The 21,513-nt window shown below is 31.5% G+C and overlaps 2 protein-coding genes across 10 annotated transcripts in view; one reads left to right on the top strand and one right to left on the bottom strand.

Annotated features, from left to right (window-relative positions):
* The first annotated feature begins 1,591 nt into the window (after positions 1-1,591).
* LOC143257573 (akirin-2-like) lies at positions 1,592-15,647 on the top strand. Its single transcript, XM_076516456.1, has 4 exons — positions 1,592-2,205; positions 8,583-8,855; positions 12,405-12,476; positions 14,585-15,647. The coding sequence occupies exons 1-4, from the start codon at positions 2,007-2,009 to the stop codon at positions 14,593-14,595; spliced, it is 555 nt and encodes a 184-aa protein (XP_076372571.1). The 5' UTR covers positions 1,592-2,006; the 3' UTR covers positions 14,596-15,647.
* Positions 15,648-17,436: 1,789 nt separating this feature from the next.
* LOC143257572 (uncharacterized) overlaps positions 17,437-21,513 on the bottom strand; it is a 30,165-nt gene continuing 26,088 nt past the window's right edge. For 4 of the 9 annotated variants that reach the window (XM_076516450.1, XM_076516449.1, XM_076516446.1 and 1 more), the window contains one exon: positions 17,437-21,093. In XM_076516450.1, coding sequence (XP_076372565.1) covers positions 20,977-21,093 — 117 coding nt within the window. In that variant the 3' untranslated portion in view covers positions 17,437-20,976. The remainder of the gene's footprint in view (positions 21,094-21,513) is intronic. The other 5 variants (XM_076516455.1, XM_076516453.1, XM_076516452.1 and 2 more) reach the window with 2 other exon arrangements.

Here is a 21,513-nt window from a genome sequence, read left to right as displayed (position 1 = left end):
ATACAACACATGCTTGCCCTTTCAGTCATGGGGGCGTTATCATGTGACGGTCAATCCAACTATTCATTGGTAAAAGAGTAACCCAAGAGTTGACGGTGGGTGGTGATGACAAGCTGCCTTCCCTCTAGTCTTACAGTGCTAAATTAGGGACGGCTAGCGCAGATAGCCCTCGTATAGCTTTGCGCAAAATTCAAAACAAACAAACAGGTTCGTTAACTTTTTTCCGCTGGATGCCACTGTTTCTTACAATTTTAATGAGTGCAAGAAGAGACATCTACTGAAGTTAGCGTTTTTTGACAGTTGTTATTGTTTATGAAGTGTCAACTGGGAAACATTCGATTATATCCAAAACAGTTTATTCGACATTGTACAATTAGATCATTTTGTATATAATACCAACATAATATATATACATGTGCCTGTGTATTTATATATTAGCCGAAAAATACCAAATGTATTCTCAAACACGTTCCTCTCTTTCTGCGATTTTATTTTAGTTCATGGTTCTATCTTCGAAATAATTATTTCAATCATTTGATGAAGGTAGTTCCGTTTTTTTGTAAAATTGCGTTACAAAAAGTAACATCTCTTGTCCTTAGTAAGTATTTCTCAGATTCACCGTTTAGCCCATACGAGAACAGATACTGAGCGTTACAGACGAACAGACAGACATACGGCTATTATATATGTAGATAGAATATTAAGATATAGTTTGCAAATTCTGTTTAATAATAAATATGCTTATCATCAAATTATGAATTTCATATCTATTCTAAGCAAAAACCAAGATTTGGGATGAAAACCTCTCATAGGTTCTTGGATGATAGACATTCTGGGGTCCAAACATCTAAAAGAACCATATACAAAAACAGTATTTTAATCACATGTATAAATAATGTAAAAAATTAAAATAATAAAGGACAATCTTAAAAAAGAGAGAATGAGCTAGTTTAAAAAAATTATTTGGGTGTATTTTTGTACAAATATGTCGTAGATCAAACACGTTTCGTTAAAAAAAATTTAATATAGTATAGTAAACAATACGTATTAGAGAGATTACGTTTGCTTGTGATACATTGCTTGTGATCTTTTTCACAAGTTTTAGTTAAATATTAGGTTGAGGAATAATTCGTGAGCGTTTTTAAATAATTTCATTCAAGCATTACATGCAAGACTATACAATACTTCAATGCATGAACACATTACACCCAAAACATTTATTATGATACGTTATTTCATGTAATACCTAGGTATATAGTATGCATTGTTTTAAACGAAATTGCCAGAAATTAAATGCGAAAAGCAGATGGTGTCGACAATGGTCGATTTTGTCCACTTGACATTCCATTTAATGAGCTGAAAATGAAAGCAAAAATTAAAGACATATGAAAATCAAACACACCATCTATTAGAGCAAAAAATTATCTACCAAATGACATGAAATATTTTGCGAAAGCGTTTCATTTATGAATATATTTTTTAACTTGAAAAAACGCTCACGAATTATTCCTCAACCCAATAGTATGTAAGTATGTGCTTTTAAAATTTAAAACTGGGTAGATAATGTGTGTACATTCTATTATTGGTCGCATTTTTATTTTTTAATTAATTTTTACTTATATATTTTAAAAATGTCATATTAGTATAACATAATAATAAAATTAATATTTTTTTTACTTTTTCTAAGACAAAAATATTCCATATTAAAATTATTATATACCAAAAAAATATTTAAATTGCATTTTTAAAAATCCTGAAACTTGAAAGTAATAGAAGTTGGTATTTTACTTTTATTATAGTTTTGGCCAATTTCTTATTGATACCTTTGATAACATAAGAGACGTAATATGTTGTAGGCCTACATTTAAATTCGCGAAGATACAGATGTATATTAGCAGTATTAAGGTGAGGAGGAATATAGTCTTAACTATCCGTTAATTATAATAAATGTTTATTTCTGTGCCTTTAGTATTCCTTTAATCATTCTCTATTAAAATAAGCAAATCATGGCTTGTGCAACTTTGAAAAGATCAAATGAATGGGATCCACTTAGTCCAAACAGTGAAAGACAAGCTAAACGCCGGAGATGTGTGCCAGTTACTCTTTCTTCTACCATTCCATCTACTAGTACTAGTAGTACTAATACAAGGAGTGGGGAAACCGCCCCGAATTCGTTAAAAGAACTTTCATCGGACATGGCTTCAGGTATTTTTTTTTTTTTTACCTCAGTGGTTTACAGCTTGGTTACTTTTTTTGTTTTGTTTTGAGTAGCTAACTGCTTGGAATCCGATTTACTTAGAATTTAAGTTAGAAACGCAGAGGCACATGAGCTGCAATTGATAAAACATTGATTTCAGATGACGGCATAACGTACATGAACAGAAGTCCATTTGTATCTCCAAGGCTGCCTTTGGAAACGCCCTTGGGAAAAATAAGAATCTAAACCCACCTTTATTCGATAAGAAATTAACATTTTCAATGTAAAACTGCTGCCCTCCAACTAGTGAGCAGAGGTTCTAACACTCAGTCCTAAGGTATCTCACTCATAACATAAATTTGGTTTCAATTAACTACATTTTTTTTACAAGTTTTCTGTCCAGTGAGCCAACCTATCCTGCCCATATTTGAAGATAGTTTTTTTTTAACAAGTCTTTTATGCAGCACCTCTTTAAATACTTTTCAAAAATCCAGATGTACATCTGTCTGCACCCTTCTTTACATAAACAATAATTTCTTCAAAGAATGTTTAAAGATTAGTGAATAAGAATTTTTATGTAGTGAAATCGTGCTGACTTTCAAACAAAATTTTAAATTTGGTGAAATTGCTTAGGAAAACTTCTTTTATCAAACTTAAAGTTTTTTTTTCCCACCACTGATGTAAGACTATTATGTCTGTAATTATTGGGACAATTTTCACCAGCTGTTGTGAAATAAGAAGTAACCTTATTCAGCTTCCAATCGTGCAACACCCAGTTTCTACAGGAGGACTTTGAAAATAGTAGTAGCAAATGGCTCGCATATCCAGTCAACTTCTTTCAAAACCATTAAGAAGATATTGTCTTACCAAGGTCAGAATTATTGTGATTGTTGTATTTTAATCTGGCAGCTATTCAAGATGAGGAATGTCATTTTAATCTTTATTTTTAAAAATTGAACAAAAAGGAAAATTTAATGATTATGCTATCACATTATCATCAGATGTTAGCCTTCCTGCATTATTCCCTGAATGCTTTGCCCACATTCTTGACATTTTTTTCTTACCCTTAAAGTGTTTAAAGAAATTCTACTATAAATTTTTGTGTGTTCTGCCAACCATTTTCATACAGTTTATTTCTTGTCTTCCCATTTGACAAACTTTCTTGATTTATTTTTCCTAATCCTCAAAATCTCTCATCATTACAGTGCCTTTAATTATTTTTAAATTTATAATGGTTCTCTTTTAATTTTATCCTTTATACCCTTTGTTAACCAATCTGGATTTTTAATTGCAGCTGTCTGTGCATTTCTGTTTTTTAAACAATCCTCTTAAATATTGAATAATTTAGTTTAAAATTTCACACATTTGATCAGAATCTCTAATTAAATTGTTCAGTGCATAACTGATAATTCATGTCTTATCTTTTCAAATTTTGCTTTTTTAAAATTGGAAACCTGAATAACATTATTCCCTGTTTTCTTCATACAGTCAAAACTTAATTAACCAGTGATCTCTTGCACCAAGATACTCCCTAATCTCCAGCCAGTCAATCATTTCTATATTAGAAATTAATAGAAAACTTAAAATATTAGTTCTTTATATGTTCTCTAATCAATTGCTGAATAAAACTACCCTGAACAGTTTCTAAAAATCTCTGCCCCTCACAACATGGCTCTAACATTCAATGATCTACATGCCTGAAATTAAAATCTCCCATCATCATAATCTTATGAATAGCTGATTAATTTTTTATTTCATTGTAGAGTTTCTCTTTTTTTTTTTTTTTTTTTTTTGTATTCTGATAACAGCTAAGCCTACAGTAAAACAACTTTTGTATTTCATTCTGTGATGGATTGACAATTGTATATCTATTTTAATATTGATGTTTGTTTAAATTAAATTTATAAATTATTTAGAAATGTATGTAATTTCTAATTGTAAATCTGTATTGCAAAATTCTTGCCTATTCAGTAAAGTTGAAGAAAACTGTTGTAGTAACTGTTATTATAAATTGTATTATTGTTTGTATATTAAAGTATTAAGAAAGAAAACTGTGTGTGTATCAATGTTGTTAGCAAATATGAATTGGATGCATATCAACATTTTATTTAACTTCTAAATTACAGTTTAACTCAGTTTGTAATATGTAACAGTTCCTACACCATATTTTTCTCCACATCTTATCTTTATTCTGAGCCTTACTAGTGTCTAGTCCTAGTTTAAAGTTGCTCTTGCAGCTGAGTTAATAATTCTTGTAAACAAGCCAGACCTATCATATTCATATATAAACCAAGCATTCCAGTAATTTCCCTTTTGCAACTAAAATGACCTCGTAAATCCAACCAGCTAACTTACTCATTCTTGCATATTAATCTAAGCCGAGCATTTTAGTGACCTTTATAAATTTATCCCCAAAGTTAATCCATGGCACAGTTATGTCCATTTTCTTTTATATATATAAAGATGTATATGTAAAAATGGCTTGTATGGGTTGAGAAAATTCTATGTAAAGGAGTGAACAACGTTTCGATCATCGTCAGGTTCATGAAGAAAGAAAGAGGTAACTGACTGATAGCTGACCACATGTTTGAAGGGGGTTGTGTGATTGAGTGTAGGAATGTAGAGGGCATGCTTAGATGTTGGATTATATTTATTAATATAGTTATAAAGGTGTTACTTTGTATTGGTTTGTTTTGGGCTTGAGTTGTTGTATAAGTAAGGCTTCTTTAATTTTCCATTTATGTTTATTTCTTTATTTAGTATTTGGATGCTTTTTATGGTTATGTTGTCTTTTTTATTTGCAGTGTTCGAAAATGTGTGATGGTGACTTTTTGTATTCTTTGGATGTGGTTTCCATTTTTCTACTTGTTTCTCCCATATAGAAGTTGTGGCAGTTGTCACATTGCATTTTATAAATAATGCTGGTGTGGTGTGTGTCAGTGTAGTGTTTATATAGTATATACCTTAGTTTTGTGTCTGGTTTTGAATAAATTTGGTATTAACTGGAATGTCACATTTTGTTGCTAGTTTTTGCCAAATGTTGGGTATTCTTCTGCTGATGTTGGGAATATATGGTATGCAACAGTATATGGTTTCATGATTTTTTAAATCGTGGGGTATATTTACTTTTGTTAGTTGATTTTCCTTTTTGTCTAGGTGTAATCTTTTTCCTTGCTAGCCACTTCCATTTGTATATCTTTTCATGGTAGTTTACCAATGTAATTGGGAAGTCTTCTGCTGTTGGGCTGCTGATAAGGGATTCTCTGCCACCTAGCTTTTGAAGGCACATAAAATGGTATGTCTTGCCTGGCTTTTCAACCCTTGATCTTCTGTCTCTTCAATTTCTGGATACAAAGCTGCTCTTTCTCATACCTTTTGTTTCTCCTAATTCTGTAAAGGTTTTAAGTCCCCTTTTATACCCATGCTTGTTCTTTCCATTTGGATTAAAAGGCTTCTGAGGCATATTCCCCTTCCAGAATGGGACGTCAGTGTGGTCCTTTATGCCCTGACACTACCTTCATTTGAATTACTTGCCTCATGCTCTTTGTTTCACTTATCTCTTAAGATTTATTTCGTTTTCCTTTCAACCTGTGGATGTTCCCCATACCTTCTTCATTCTCCTTATCTTTTTCTTTATGTGGATCATTTCTTTTTGCCTAAATATCAGTGGCTCGTGATAGCTGCTCTTCTTTTTTTCCTATTTCCTTACCTTCCAACTCTCATTTTTACTCTTGTCTGGATACAGATTGCTCTGTCCTATCAGGATCTTGCATCTTTATATTGCACACATGACTACCATCTGACGTGCATGCAACCATTTTCTATTCCATGGCAGTCATCCTCCATTCATGACCTTTACCCAGCTACTCTCTCTAATTGGGTCCATGTTCTGGTCTGTTCATCCTACTTCTCTCTTCCTTCTTCATTACTTTAATCAAGGTGTCCTCCCACACCTTAATAATCATTTCATGTTTTCCAAAACTTCCCTTTTTCATTGTCCATTGGAGGAGATTCTTGAGATGGATATGTGGTCAATGCCTAGTATGTTTGTCTCTGATCTTCATCACATTATGCATTCTTCTCTCTGTTGCTGTGTTCTAGAGTTTCATGCACTTTTAAATGGTAAGGTTTCCTTTTCTTTCTTTTTTTCTCATTTCCAGGGGCCCTTTTACTTATTAGCTCTTTTCTCGCAGATTCTGTTCTGTGGTGAGTAGTGCTTGACCAGATATTTCTTAACTGTGTGCCACATTAATCACTTGCTTTCATCCATAGCTCTGCATGATCAATGTAGAGATGGAGAGCTTCATAAGAACACTCAAAGGTTATATGCCTTGCAGTATGTTGTTCATAAATGTCCATTCTAGATCATATCATCCATGGATGCCATGGGTAAAGCATAAGGTGATAGCTGGCCATCTCTGCCATGCCTTGAATGAAGAACTCTATGGTCTAATTTTCAAAATAGTCACCCATTACGCTATCTCTTGTAACAATAATTCTCTGGCCTCCCCAACACATTGTTCTCCTTTCCTCCAGTGAAGTATGGGAGCCGTTTCCACCTTTCAGTTCCAAGCTGCTAGAGTGATAGATCATGGAGGCTTTATTCTGAAGAGCTGTCACTAAAATAGTTGGCTATAACTGTTCATTCAAGAATAGGCCTGTGGTGTTCTATTGGTGTAGATGTGATGTTGCCTCCTGGCAATATTCATACTTTCACTATAGTTGATCCATCACCTAGCTGGATGACATGACATCCATATCTATTATTCACTTGCACATACTTTTACATGTTTTATAATGCCTTAAATTGCAGTGCACCCCTTTAATTGGGTGTTTTCATCCTACTTTAGTGGAATATTGGTTCCTTTTAGAGGAGGTTTTGGATTAGAGTGAACCAATACATCTAAGTTCTCACAGAAGTTGAATCCATCCTCACAATTCTGGATTGTCCACTCCAGGTTGCAATAAGGTGTTGATTCTTGTGTAGTATCTAGGTCTTCATCCCCATTTCTTGTGTTGGAGGTGAAGATGGTATGGTCATCATCCTACCCTTGCAGGAAGTTGGTTCCCCATAGTGGAAGTGTTGGATGCAGTTGACCTACTGAGTACAGTATGACATGTCCTAGCCACTCTGCATCTTTCATTTTCCTCCCTTGTATTTCCAAACTTGTACACAAGGGTGAAGATTATACCTAGCTCAGAAATGGGGCAGTGCCCCCAAGCTGTTCTCGTGATCTCTTTCTCTCATTGTCATTGGTATCCTTAAGCCACTTTCAGGGGTATTTCTGTCCATCTATCTCAGTGTGGAATTCTATCTAGAAGAGACATAAGTATCAGTAGTTATAATTTTCTTACACTGAAAATATGATTTTGATAAATACTTATCTTTACTTACATTTTCCATCTTTCCTCTCCACTTTTTCTGATGCTCATTCCTTCTGCCAAACTCTCAAGTGAAGATTTGGTAGAGGAGTGTAGAGGTAGCATCATGTCTCACATGAGCATGTCATGCTTCTATTGATTAATAAGAGATGTGTGCTAATTTGCATGAGAGGCATGTTGGAATCTTCTAATTCCAAAAGAGGAGAGTGGAAGACTTGGGGCATGCATAAATAAAAGGTTTTTGTATGTAGAAACCAACACTGAAGAAAAATAGCTTATCCTATGACAGGAGGTAAGTACATATCAGAAATACATTTTTAGTGCAAAAAAATTAACTTTTGATTTTTTTTTTTAAGTTAATGGTAGGACTAGAGACACAACTACAAATTATGGCAGGGTAGATGTCATCCCCACATCACAGTTTTTCTAATTCGGTAATTGACCTTAGGGAAAAAAATTCTTTCATGTGTGGTAGATGCAGTTAATTTAAAGGGGTTTAAGACAAGGTTTGAATACTTGAATCATAAGGGCTGACATTGAATATTTTATTTTAAAGTTTAGTGTTTAGATATATTATCAGGTCCTTTGTTGTTCTTAAATGTTAAAATACCAGTTGTAATATACTCTAAATGTGCTCGTAAGTTATAAAAAAATTTAAATAGAATTGATGAATTTAAATGTCTGGTCTGGGATAATCATTGCACTATGTATAACTTAAGCAAAAACAGTTCAGTACATATTTAAATTACACAAGTAAAAATTGAACTACTTGGAATTACTATTTCACACTAAAATTATAAAGGAGATAAAACATACTAAGAAATGTAAACAAAAATACAAATGGATGAATGTATTTTTATTAAATTTATAGAACTTTACTAATTTTATGAAATCAATAGTACTTGGATGCAAAAATATGATATAGTGCATTGCAAAGAATGTCTGTCTAAATAAGGTTAATGTCTTTTTGTAAAATGGTTACATAATTTATTTATCAAAATAGGTCAAGTTGTAGCAAATATTTGTGAAGAAAAGAGACATTCACAAGATCGTAAACAGCTTCATATTTCCATGAGGGAAATTAACTCGTCAGATTCCACACGAGTTCCCATGGGTATAACTTCATCTTTTGGTCAAGGTCTTCATTCTGTTACTCGTAAGAATCAGCCACTTTTTACTTTCCGCCAAGTTGGGTTCATTTGTGAACGCATGATGAAAGAACGAGAAAGAAAGATCAAGGAGGAATATGACCAGGCCTTGAATACAAAATTAGCAGGTATGTTTGTGATCAACTAAAGTTTGAAATATACGTACATTTAAGTAAATAAATCAAACTACATATTTGATTCAAGCTCTGATTAACAAACCTGTTACAAAATATCCACCCAAAATGTTTTATTTTTGATAGTATCTGATATTTAGGTTTAAACTATTCAGGTCTTTTCAGCACAAGTTTAAGTGTCTCGGAACATTTTTTACATTTTTAGTTTTAACTAACAGAATTACCCAGTTGAGTTTGGGTTGTTAGGATGACTATGTCAGTGTGTGTTTTTTGAACCAATTTTAGCATTAAAGTATATGTATACTTCTGCTAAGCAACATGACATAAAAGCTATTGTTAGAATGTATTGTTATTAAAATGCACTGGCTTTTCTATATATTAGAATTTCTTATATAAGAAACCACTTCTCTGTGTGGTTAATCACTATCTTACCTCACTTAAAAATAAATAAAAAAATGTGGATATGTAATACCCAGGTGCACACCCTCAGGGTCCACTTAGTATGGGTGCAGAATTTCAGGTTTCTAAGTTCTTTTCTCTTGGAGCTATGGTAGTCTTGTATGCACACATGCCTTCTGGCTGTCTGCAATTTGGATTTCTAATATAAGGAACAACTTATTTTCTATGCAGTTTTTACCAGCTTCACTCATTCGAAAGATGTATATACACACACACACACACACACACACACACACACACACACACACACACACACACACACACACACATGTGGATAGGATAAGTAATAACACCCAATACACATAATACAGTTGCAAAATTTTAGGTTTCTTTGTTTTTTCCTCTTGTAGTTACGTGTCAAACATACATGCACTCTTTTTTGTTATTATAGGTAAAGTAGGCTACCATTCTGTTTATTTTGTTGACACTTGTATTAAGATTTTGTCTACATATGTTTAGTGGCTGCCCAAGTGTCAGTAAAAATACATTTTGAACATATTAAGTAATTCACACAAAATTTTATCCTTATTGCTAGCATTTGCTCAAGATACTTGGAATTTTACCTAGTATCTTGCATTATATCAGCAATGTCTACATATCTAAAATGTTTGAGGAATATTCTGAATAATTTTTAAATATTTAAAATATTCCATAATATTCATAAGTAAAAACAAAAGTTTTCAGAAAAGGATTCAACTGTAGGGATGGCATTTGCATGCATTATCCTTACACAATAGCACAGGTACACAGTGAAATAGAATATTAACAGACAAAAATAGGTTAAATTAAGCTCAACTGTAATTGAATGCACACGCACACACGCACAGGGTGTACACAAATGAATGGTGGGGTTTTGTAAACAGATTGGTAAAAAAAAGAAATTGGATACTTGCTGTACATTAAAGTTTTGGTAAATACAGTTTTATTTATTTCAAAGGATTTTTTTAAATGGCATTACGTAACTTCAATATGTTCAGTATTAACATAATATCGATTGCCAATTTCTGTCCAATTGGTCATGAACCTCCAATCTAACTGTTTCAGTTGCTGTAGTAACACTTTCTCATAGAATACACACTGCCCTTTTTGTGAATGGTACTCATTAGAACAGAACTCTGCAACATGAAATGCTATTTTTAATAACACTAGATTGATATGTAAATAAGCAGGTGTGTGTATAAAGTGTTAACCAGCACTATATTCCCAGGCAGAAATTTCTGTAACAGCTCAAAATTCTTTTGTATACATATCTGCCACCTCATTCTTTAGAAAGGAATAACAGTACCCCCTGTGAAGTAATGCCAATGAGAGAGTTCATTGTTGTGAATCTTGTAGTTGGACCAAGTCTCAACCTGTGCTAGAAATTTTGAAGATGATTCAATAAAATTGTCAATTCAGTACAAGTACCTTAACACCAAAATGTTTCCTGAATTCCTTTGGCATTGACATAAGAAATTCCTCTCTATGAGGTCATCAAAGCAAGCCCTTCATTTTGTTGTACTGAGTCATGCATTTACAAATCTTGGACACATCACTGGTTGACACTTTAAATCTGTATTCAAGATCCTGTAAACATAGGTTAAGTCTTAATTTAATTAAAACCAAACTTTGTAAAAGCACTCTTGAATGTCTTGGAAATACTCGGTGATAAGAACTGAAATCTTGACATGAGACAATCCCAAATAGTATCTTACCTTTTCTTTGTCATGCCTTGGTGGCTCTGGTAAAGGAACAATTTTTCTTTCACTTCCATGATTTTGGAGGTGAAGCCTTTCAGTTCAGTGCATATCTGGCTTAGGATTTCTGGTTCTCTCTCCTTTTCATTTTTCTCTGAGATATAATAATTCTCCTTCTAAATGTAAAGTGACAATGTAGTAACTCAGAGCATGGTAGATCATTGCATGGCAGTTCTTTTTATAAGTCTAGAAGTGCCTTGGCTGTTCTGTGATGAACTTTTTCCTCTCCCTTGTTTCACTTGTACTTGCTCATGGCATTTAACAACATATTTTGACACACACTCTTGTTTGGTTGTTACTAGTCCAAGTCTTAAGCAAGGTACTCAGTATGGTTTGATATTGACATATAAATCTGCTTTCATTCCTATTAAATACATAGGAATGTATATGCAGACATTATCATAACACACAATGGTATATATAAATTTATAAGGTACAATTCATGTGATGTTTCTTCACACCTCTATTTTCAAAACTCTTGTCTATCAATGGAGAACACCACTGGTTTGTATTTTATATAATGCATGATTTTCTGAATAAAGCTTATTGATTTTAAATCATGATTTTTGTTCAAACAAAAAACAAAAACAGAAACCCATATTGTGGTATAAACATGAACTCCAAAATTTGGGTTACTCAAAACAATGCTTTTGATCAATGAGAATGTGTTTTCATATTTCAAATCCTCATACGAATAAATGCACATTTCTATAAAATGTATGTATTAAACAGTTAGATTAAGATCCACTAGCATGCTACCTACTGCTAATAAAATGGTTTGAACACGCTTTGTTGTGATGTTTACTCAGTTCCATGCTAAATCCTTTGCAATTTATTCTCGCAAGTTATAATGCCATCCTATCTGTGTGTAATTTGCCAGTCTTTTTTCCTTCTTAGTTGATAACCTTTGGAATGTTGTCATAACATCATCCTTTAATATCTCTACTATCACAATTTGCATAACCTATATGACCACAAGTGTTCACCATCACCACAAACTACAAATCAATAAAATATTTTGTTTACTTTCTTTGCATGGTCCAGTTAAAAGCTTGCCATACAATTTGGTAAAACTATCTTATTCATACTGGCAGCAAGGGAACTGAAATTTCAGAGTGAAACTATTTATGACTTCAGATATTTATTTTTATAGTGTCACACCCTGGACACTATTTCAACACTTAGTGCTAAATTACTAGACTGTGTTTGCTTTATTTGGCAGGGTGTGTGAAACAGTTCAAAGGCAGCTCATAAAACACATGAAGAAACCATTAGAAAATAGGATGAAGAATTTTAAATATAATGACGTGTTCTGTGATATTAACACAACTGTTTTCATATTTTCCAGAACAGTATGATACTTTTGTGAAATTTACATATGACCAAATGCAAAGGAGATTGGAAGCTGAAACACCTAGTTGTAAGTACAGTTTTTTTGTTATTTGCTTCTCACTTGTTAATCAGGTTGATGAGAAAGACAAATTTAATGTAGTTGAACGGCAAACAAAGTTGCATGTTTTTGTGTTTATTTCTCAGAGTAAGTAGTTTTTTGTAGTTTGTTGTATAGAATTAGCTTCATGAATTTTATTTCTGAACTGTGTAGTTCACTTTTAATTATGTCTCATGTAATTACTCCTGCTAGAACAATGTTGCAGAATTTGATTTGTTATCCAGTTTGTGAAATATGTATCATCTGTGGGATACTATTAATATTGCAGCAACAATTGTATTGCCATGGGTTTGTTTCTAAATCCTTAGAAAACACATTAGTCTTTTTTACAATTTCAGAACACAACTTAGAGAAGTTAACAACAACTGGTGACAGTAAAATGTAATGCTTTAGTATCTCCCAGTATTTTATAATATTTAAGGTTTAGCTTAAATATTATGAAGTACTGGGAGATAATTACTATTGTTAATATTTGGTCCACTTAAAAAATATCATGGAAATTGTAAATTATGGTAGCAGTGATGAGCCACTTACTTTCACATGATAAACTCATATTTTGCCATTATCTTGTGTAGTATGTGTAAATGTCAATGAAGTAGCCCCTCCTCCTGTTGTCCTTTGGATGCACTGTTTTCTATTTGATATATGAAACAACTTATAGTATTTCCAAATTCTATCAAACTACTGATTTTTTTTGATTTTTTTTTCAGAATTCTGGTAACTGAAGTTTTTGTTATAAAACACTATGAATTTGTATCATCTAAGTTGAAAACTAACTTTAATATATCTATTTGAGGCTAGAAGGTATCTCTTTTTGAAACATTGGGGTTATTTTGAAATCAAGCATGAAACTTGGTTAATGAATAAAAATTGAATATAATGTATATAATAACCTGTACTTTGTAGATTTTTCATAAATATTTATTAATGGCTTTCTAAAAACTGAACATGAAAAGATTGCACTTGTATTAAAAATATCATTTAATTCTGATGAATTGTTTTGCTGTTCAACATTCAAATATATGAACAATCAATAACTTTTATCTAACATAATGCAAAATATAAAGTAATGGTGAAAAACTAATCAAATTAAAATAATTTTATTGTTGAACATTAATATTTTAAGCATCAGCCTTTCCTTAGGTTTTCAGCAGGAAACACTTTTAATAGAAGAGCTAGGATGAAAAGAATGTGGCTCAAAGGCTTGAGAACAAGTTCTTTAGCTACAAACAAATTAATGTATAAAAATAATTAAAATTATTCAGTGTGTGTATATTAAATAACCTGAATGAGAAAGAAAAATAATAGAACATGAATACTAGCAACAGTGGAAGGAAATTAATTCAGTGAGAGAGTGAATGTTTGCATCAAGTAATGTTGTTCTAAAGGATACAACAGTAAAAGGTATATGGATGTAATAGAGGTGAAGGAGGACTGTGGAAAGAAATGAATAAAAAGGTAACAAAGTACTTTTATCTGGCATACAATATTTTGTAAGGAAGACTGTAGCTTAGCTACATTAAGGTCCACAGTTTTGTTGCATTATTAACTGTATTATGTCTTCCAGAAATGGAAATACTGTTCAACTTCCAAAACTAATATTAATATTTTAGACAAATTAATTAACTTTTTCATTTTCAGTCAGATTGTATTATTATTTTGTAAATAGTAGTTCCTCTATCATTTGACTTGTACTTAACATCTATATTACTGCATGGCATTGATATCCAGTTTTCTTGGAAAACTTGCTTAAGTACATTTCTTGTTAAAATCTGAGAGTTTATGTTGTTATTTTGGTAAAGTTTTGAGTTAACAGTGTTCTTAAGTTGTTTTAAATTAATATTCATTGAACATGTAAAGATTCCCAGTATGGAAAAGTGGATTTTACAAGGGAGATGTTAATGAATTATGTGTAATTGTGTTTAACCTCACCATTGGTCATTAGGTTCAGCCTAATTTTCATCTCAGTTTCATAGAGGAAAACATAACTTACAAGATACCTCTCAGTATAAATATGTATGTATAAATGTCAGTTGATAGTCTGAAATTCTCTGAACAACTTGCTCCTATCTTTGCAGACTTTTCGTAAGCTTCAAGAAGTCGTTATGGTCCTGGTGTTGTGATCCCAGCAAAAGTGGCCTCTATGAAGTTCTTTTCAATGAATTATGAACTGAACTAAAGTGTCAACACTGAATAACATGTACAGATCAGTGTGAAGAGAAATTTAGTTGATGTGTGGGACATTGTGATATTCTTACTGACATCAGACTGGATAAAGTCAGATGATTAAAATGCAGTATTTATCCTCTAATTGTCCTCTTTACATTAATACTGTATTTACATTGTATGAATAGTAAAAATCAGCTTTAGGCCAAGCTTTAAGAACTTAATAATGAACTTCATTTTGTTCTGGCTGGCATTACTATGATAGCTGTAGGTATAAATGTGTATGTTTATATTAATGGAGATGCAACTAAATATGTTAGTTGTTACGTCTGTACGAGTGCACTTCTCTAAAAGCTATTTCTTTTAACTTGAATCAATTGATGGAACTTGATGTGACAGATAAAAAGACCGAATTTTATTAAAGCTTGGAGCTTATGTAATATATTAGTGATAAATAAATTCAAAAGTAGGTATTTAGATGACAAACCAAATAAGGTGTTTGTGGATTTTATTATGTAAAACAAAAAAGCAAATGTTTCAGTGAAACTTTACTTTGAGTAGGAGTTTTTATAGTTTAAAATTTAAAGTAGCTGTCAGAATTAGGAACTTGTCAAATTTTACTTGTGAAGTAAAAAATATGATAGCTTATATACGGATGCACAGCAGTTAATTCATGTGGCTGAAACAAACTCTTACATGGAATAAATACAACTGGTGTAATCTTGGTACAGAAAAATTGTTGCTTAGAGTAACATCTGTGTAGCAAACTTCCAGTAAACCACGTACCATGTAGACCACATGAGCACTGTCCTTCACTCTTCACTTTGAATTATAATCTTCTAGTTAGAAAGATTGATGAACAATTGTGTTTGTATATTATAAGTAATATTTTCCCTTTTGACTGTGTGTTTATGTAGTGCTTTTTACAACTTTGTATCAAGAATATGATCATAATAAAGCTTTTCTCAAAGTTAATTAAGAACAATATCCTTATTTTTACACCATTATTAGTTGCTAACAAACTCCTTTAATTAAATATTTTCTGGAAAATCGTTTTATTAAATTGAAAACAGCACTTCTGTCAGTTAACAGTACTTTTTAATTGTCAGACATTTTCTACTGAAATTAGTTTGGGATAAAAAATGATACATAAATTATTGTATTATATATAAATGTCTGACTTTTTTACCAGGGTTTCTCAACATTTTACAACATAAGGTTCACTGTATTATTTTGGATAATAGTAAAAGCTCCCATGTATGTGATGGAAGATTCGTTATCTTAGAGCAGTCACAGTTGTCAAAGCAGCTTAAAATTGTTTAGGGTCTCTGCTGTGTAACTGATGTAAGTAGCATGGCCCATGAATAAACTTTTTTTTTATGTAATTTTAAATTTTCTGGTGACAGATTTTTAAATTTATTGATCTAGACACCCAGTATGTATATTTACTTGCAGCAGTGTTATGGTTCTTGTGTCAAAATTCATACAGATGTTCAAAAACCTATAAATCTGGTTTAATAAGATCCACATATGGATAACTTTAAATTGACATTTATTATAGGATAATGAAAGTAATATTTTATGAAAAAATTATACTTTTTTAATTTATGTCATATTTCCCATTTCTAAGCTCCAATAAATATACTGGGTAAAACTTAACTATATATGGTGCACTATTCAAGCCTCATCAATCAAGAGTATTTTGATGTAAGCTCTAAGTTTGTCAGAGGTAGCAGGTGAGGTTGCAGTTACTACTTGATAAGGATTTAGTTAACCATATGTTTAATACTTGAGTGCTATTATTAACACACATTAAATTTACTCCAGTATGATAGGCAAGTGTCATTTTAATAGCAGATAGTCAGAAGTCTATATGCAGTATTCTATATTATATACACAGGAAGTTTTATAATAAAAACAGCACTATGTTTCCGAAAGGCAGAATTAACAGGATCTGCTGGTTAAAATTGTGTAAAAAATTCCAGTCATCCACTTCAAGTATAAAAGAAAAAGACATAAAATCAAAAACTGTTTCTGAACATGCATTTTGTAGCCTTGATGGTTGTTAGTTGGTTGGCAGCTCAAGATGAGGGTTGGTGGCAAATATCCTTTAGTAATTTTACTATAAACTAATTTTCGTTTTTATTTACTTCAGGTTTTTAAACTTTAAAACAATTATAATATTCAAAAGTTTTATTCTACTAAATAAAATAATATTACTCTGATTTTTATGTTGATTTGCTTTAAATTTAGTCAACTTATAGAACACCTGGTTACAGTTCTAACTCTCGAGTTCAGTACACTATGGTGGACACAGTACTGTGGCTTTACTCTAAAACTAAGAAACAAGGGTGAACAATGGTGAGAGATATCCACAATAAAATAAGTTTCTGTAAAAATATAACTGGCTTATCCATTCTAAAATCTTCACTAAGTTTTGCTGTATTTTATGAAGTGTTGTGCTATCCAGTTAGTCCTAATGAACAGAAGTTTTTGAAACATTTCTAAAAAAAGATAAATTACTTTCTATTTCATCATTTGTATTTTTATTAATTTCAGAGATTCCCAGTGTCCCATATACTACTGTACAGGTGTTAGACACAAGACACTGTAGATTATTCATTATTTCTAAAAATATGTTTTCAACTATAGCACCTATTTTGCACATGTTGTTAGAGTGGTTCACTTGAAACAACGATGAATAGTCATTGCATTGATTTGAATAACTGGTTTATTAGCAACTTGTATGAAATATTTCACTTTCTTAAACTATACGGGGCTCAAGTCTAACAGCATTTTTTTTTTTTTTTTTTTTTTTACGCTACAAATCACATTGTTTCTCTAATATTGGATTTTTAATTGACTTACTGAAAATACTATAACTCTCAAAAACTACTCTGTTTTATATATCTGTCTTCAACGTGATCCCAAAAGCTAAACTAATTGAATAAGATTTCACCAGTCAATGTTAATGCATACAAGTTACATCAGACTTTAACCATAAACATTAAACACATACAGAGCTCTATCTCCAAAATCATTGTAATTGTAATTCCAAAAGTTTCAACAAACTGTAATATACAGTAAAAACAAAACATTATTTTAATTGTTCACAACATTTGTGCTATTGCAAGGATGACTTCCACCTGGTGGGGACTTAGTTGACTAAGTGTAAATGCAAAGTTTTATTTTTTCTGAAAGAATAGACAGGAACTTTTGACAAATTGATTTTTGCCAATCATTAAGTTGAAGGAGAAAATTGTGTGTGTTTAAGTCTCCAGGAGAGATTTATTATTATTATAGATAATAACCTGTGAAACATGAGAAGAATTTGTTTCAGGTAATTGTTTCAAGGCAGATTTACTTGGTTTATTATTAGCTTTGTCAAGCTGTTGGGTGATAGCGTTTTGTTTGTAAACTCTTTCACTCGTAGTCTGTTTCAAAGAATTAATGTAATGGTCATGGTTCTTACTGTCACAGCATATCCTCTATTTAATCTAAATATTTGATTGAATGTGATATTGTGTCTGGTGTGTTGAGAGTGACAGCCAAAAATGTATTAGGCACTTCCATAAAGACACAGTGACCTTTTCACCTGTCAAATTTTCATTAACACTACCTCAAGATAGTATTCCTAATTATACTTTGTTTTCTATTGTTCCAAATTTTGAAACAAGGTCAAGTATAATTGAAGATGCATTCCTGTGCTTTGATTGCATTCACTAGAATAAATATGGTGATTAGATAATGGTAACACCTCATTTTATAATGTCATCTTCGGTAATGGTTGGTCCAGATAACTGTTACATACAAAATAAATGTAAGTTCTAGTTGATTTGTTACAAGACCATCATGCCAAGAACTGCATGTACATCTAGTGACTACAGATGTCTAGTAAAACAAGAGATCAATTAACATGGCTCGGGAGACAAGGGCTGTTGCACAAATTAAACCTTTAGTTTTAAACCACAGTATTTTTTTAGTCTGGTTGTACAGAATCTCAAGTCTTCAGACAGTGACCAACTACGACATGTAAGTTATTGACAAATGAATGTTATTAGTCTTAAAATATGCATTTAAATCTAGACTGTCATAAACATGATTCTGAAATTACATAAACTTGAAATGGCTGCTTTAGCTAAAATTCCATGATTTTTCCATTACTTTCCATGACCATGGGAATCCTGTTATTCATGTGGCTGAGTATCTTTATTCATTAATTATATTTTAGCATAATGGTTTCCATTCTACTCAGTAATGTGTTTTGTGATATGTATTTCCAGAAATGCACATCTGATGAAATTTGTTTTCCATAAAAAAATTAAAGTACTGCATTTTGAAAGATACTTGAACCTTGCACTTTAAACTGCTATATTATATCCCCAGACAGTTTATCTTTTAAGTGCATTAATTGTAATTTGATTTTATCTAAAACTGTCAGCATTAATGATCCTGAAATTATTTGCAACAGCTTCAGGACAGAATTTACAGTAGTTACTGTATTGAAAAAAAGTGGAATATTTTCTGTGATAAAAAAACATACAACAATACTATTTTTTGGAGATATAAGTTGTAGTGCTTGAAATGACATAAGTTTATTAGTAAAATATAGCCTGGATACACAACTCTATCATTGTTACAACAATACCATGTGGGGTTTCAACTGATATAGGTTTATTAGAATTAATAATTTGGGCAAGCAGAACCTTACTGTAATTTAATATCATCCTGGTTCCAACAATACGAAAGTTCTCATTTTCTTTGAAATTCTAAAAAATAAACAGATTGTGTAATACTAAATGAAGGCCTTAGATTTAAAGTTCAAAATTTACATTAACAAAAATGTTTTTCAGATTGTGAGACGTAGAAGTAAATTTTCTTTCTATTTAAATAACTAATATTGCAGTGACAAAAAAGTTTAATATTATTTGCACAAAAAAAGAACTTGCACTTTAAAGGATCAAAATCATGTAATATTAAGCAATCACATTTGGATAGCACTGCAATTCTGTCATATGAAAAATACAAACAATTTTTAATTGAAAAAAAATTAGAGAGCAATTGCAAAATTTGTTATAGAAGTAGTCGAAAGTAGTTTGAAAGTTCCGTTTTATTTTACTTCTACATAATCAAGAAATTATGATTTTTCACATTAATTATAATTTCAATAAATTAACACTCCTGGAGATTCTGGATGTAAATCCAATATATATAGAGAATTGTTAAGGACATCAGCTCTTTAACAGTAAAACCTAAAATATTTGTATACTTAAATAACTTCTTATCAACAGAGACTTTCTCTGGTCAGTTGCAGAAATTGCTCGCACAGCACCATCATATTTTTCATAGTTAATCTAACAAACAACTCTGAAGTTACAAAAACATAAAGAACTACACAAGTGTCAACAGTTCTGACAATTACTGAAATAAGGGGACTCAAGTTAAACATGATTTATATCGATATTATTAAATAAAACATACTTTAGCTCCAAATCCATAAAAAATACAATAAAACTTTGAAATAATTGGTTTTGTAATATTTACATACATTTGAGGCTGTACTCAGTGCTGTAAGTACAAAAGATGGACACTCCTGCATCAAAAGTAATTGGACCCCTTGTCAGCAATTCTTAAGTTTATCAGGTTCTTTAGACCCCTTTTGGTTTGGTTTCATACAATTGCACGGCATACTTACATGATTGACCATACTATAAAATTAACAATATTTTGTTTCACAGGTGCTTATAGATTCATCAAACAATACCATACAACTTGTAGTGTTACAACTGAATATGGAAATAGCTACCAAATGAGGCCTGGAACAGTTTAATGTTCATTTTGGCACACATAACAATTAAGTTTTAAAGAGTCCATTTTTATCTATTTCAATTTAGTAAGTGGATTATTAAAGCGTTAGATATTGTCTGTACCAACAGAAGATAGACGTTTTTACTTCAGCGTGCAGAGTATTAACTGTAATGCGTTATTTATCATTGTGTTTCAATACAACTCCTTCTACTCTAAAGAAATTAACCCTCACACTTTCATTAGTTTCTAAGATTATATAACGGTGGCATGTTTATGATTCACTATATTTTTTATGTCATAATGCCCTCTACAAATACTGATTTATAGCTGTACATATTGTCATTAATTAGTTTTATCTTCTGTATTGTTTCAAAATATGCTTCCAGTATTTAAAAACTAATGAAATAGAATGAATTACAAATTAATCATAACAAAATATCTGTTTTTATATCAGCTTAATAAAAATTTCAATTATTTATCTGTCTGTATCCACTAATCACTGCATAGGCTTTTCTGCATAGCACAATCCCCATTTCTGGTCACCAATGTCAACCCAGTGTATCTTTGCACTCCAACCTTGATATAAATCATCATAGTCTTGCTGGCAAAACTCCTGCAAAAAAAAATTTATATATATAACCTTTCATTGAAACAAATTTATCTTTTGAAAAGCTAAGATGATAAAAAAATGTGCAGACAGATATAAATCAACCACAAGGATAGTTTTACTATAGCCTTTAAAACTATAACTAAGTTGTGAGTTCTTGCAAAAAGATTCTCGTGAGAGTTCAGTGGGAAGTTTACCAAATTGCAATGCTAAAATCTTGGGTTCAAGTCATCTTGATAAACACACTGAATTATGTAGCTTTGAAGAAAAATAATCTTTCTACTCTGAAATAAAAACCTCATTTTAACTTTTGAACTGATATTTTACAATATATTGCTACAATAGACTTCAGACTATGCAGTGAAAAGATATACAAAATAAACCTACAATTTGAAAAGTAGATACAACACTTTAAAAAATAATGAT

Source organism: Tachypleus tridentatus, chromosome 7 (genome assembly GCF_004210375.1).
Source record: "Tachypleus tridentatus isolate NWPU-2018 chromosome 7, ASM421037v1, whole genome shotgun sequence".
NCBI lineage: Eukaryota > Metazoa > Arthropoda > Merostomata > Xiphosura > Limulidae > Tachypleus > Tachypleus tridentatus.
The sequence above is the reverse complement of the archived record's forward strand: the minus strand, read 5'-3'. Positions and strand labels throughout refer to the sequence as shown.

What these genes read in the sequence shown, in the direction of transcription:
- LOC143257573 (XM_076516456.1), top strand. Translation starts at nt 2,007, where the DNA reads ATGGCTTGTGCAACTTTGAAAAGATCAAATGAATGGGATCCACTTAGT. An exon ending in TTCATCGGACATGGCTTCAG is followed by an intron (nt 2,206 to 8,582) that starts GTATTTTTTTTT and finishes TTATCAAAATAG; the next exon opens with GTCAAGTTGTAGCAAATATT. An exon ending in CTTGAATACAAAATTAGCAG is followed by an intron (nt 8,856 to 12,404) that starts GTATGTTTGTGA and finishes CATATTTTCCAG; the next exon opens with AACAGTATGATACTTTTGTG.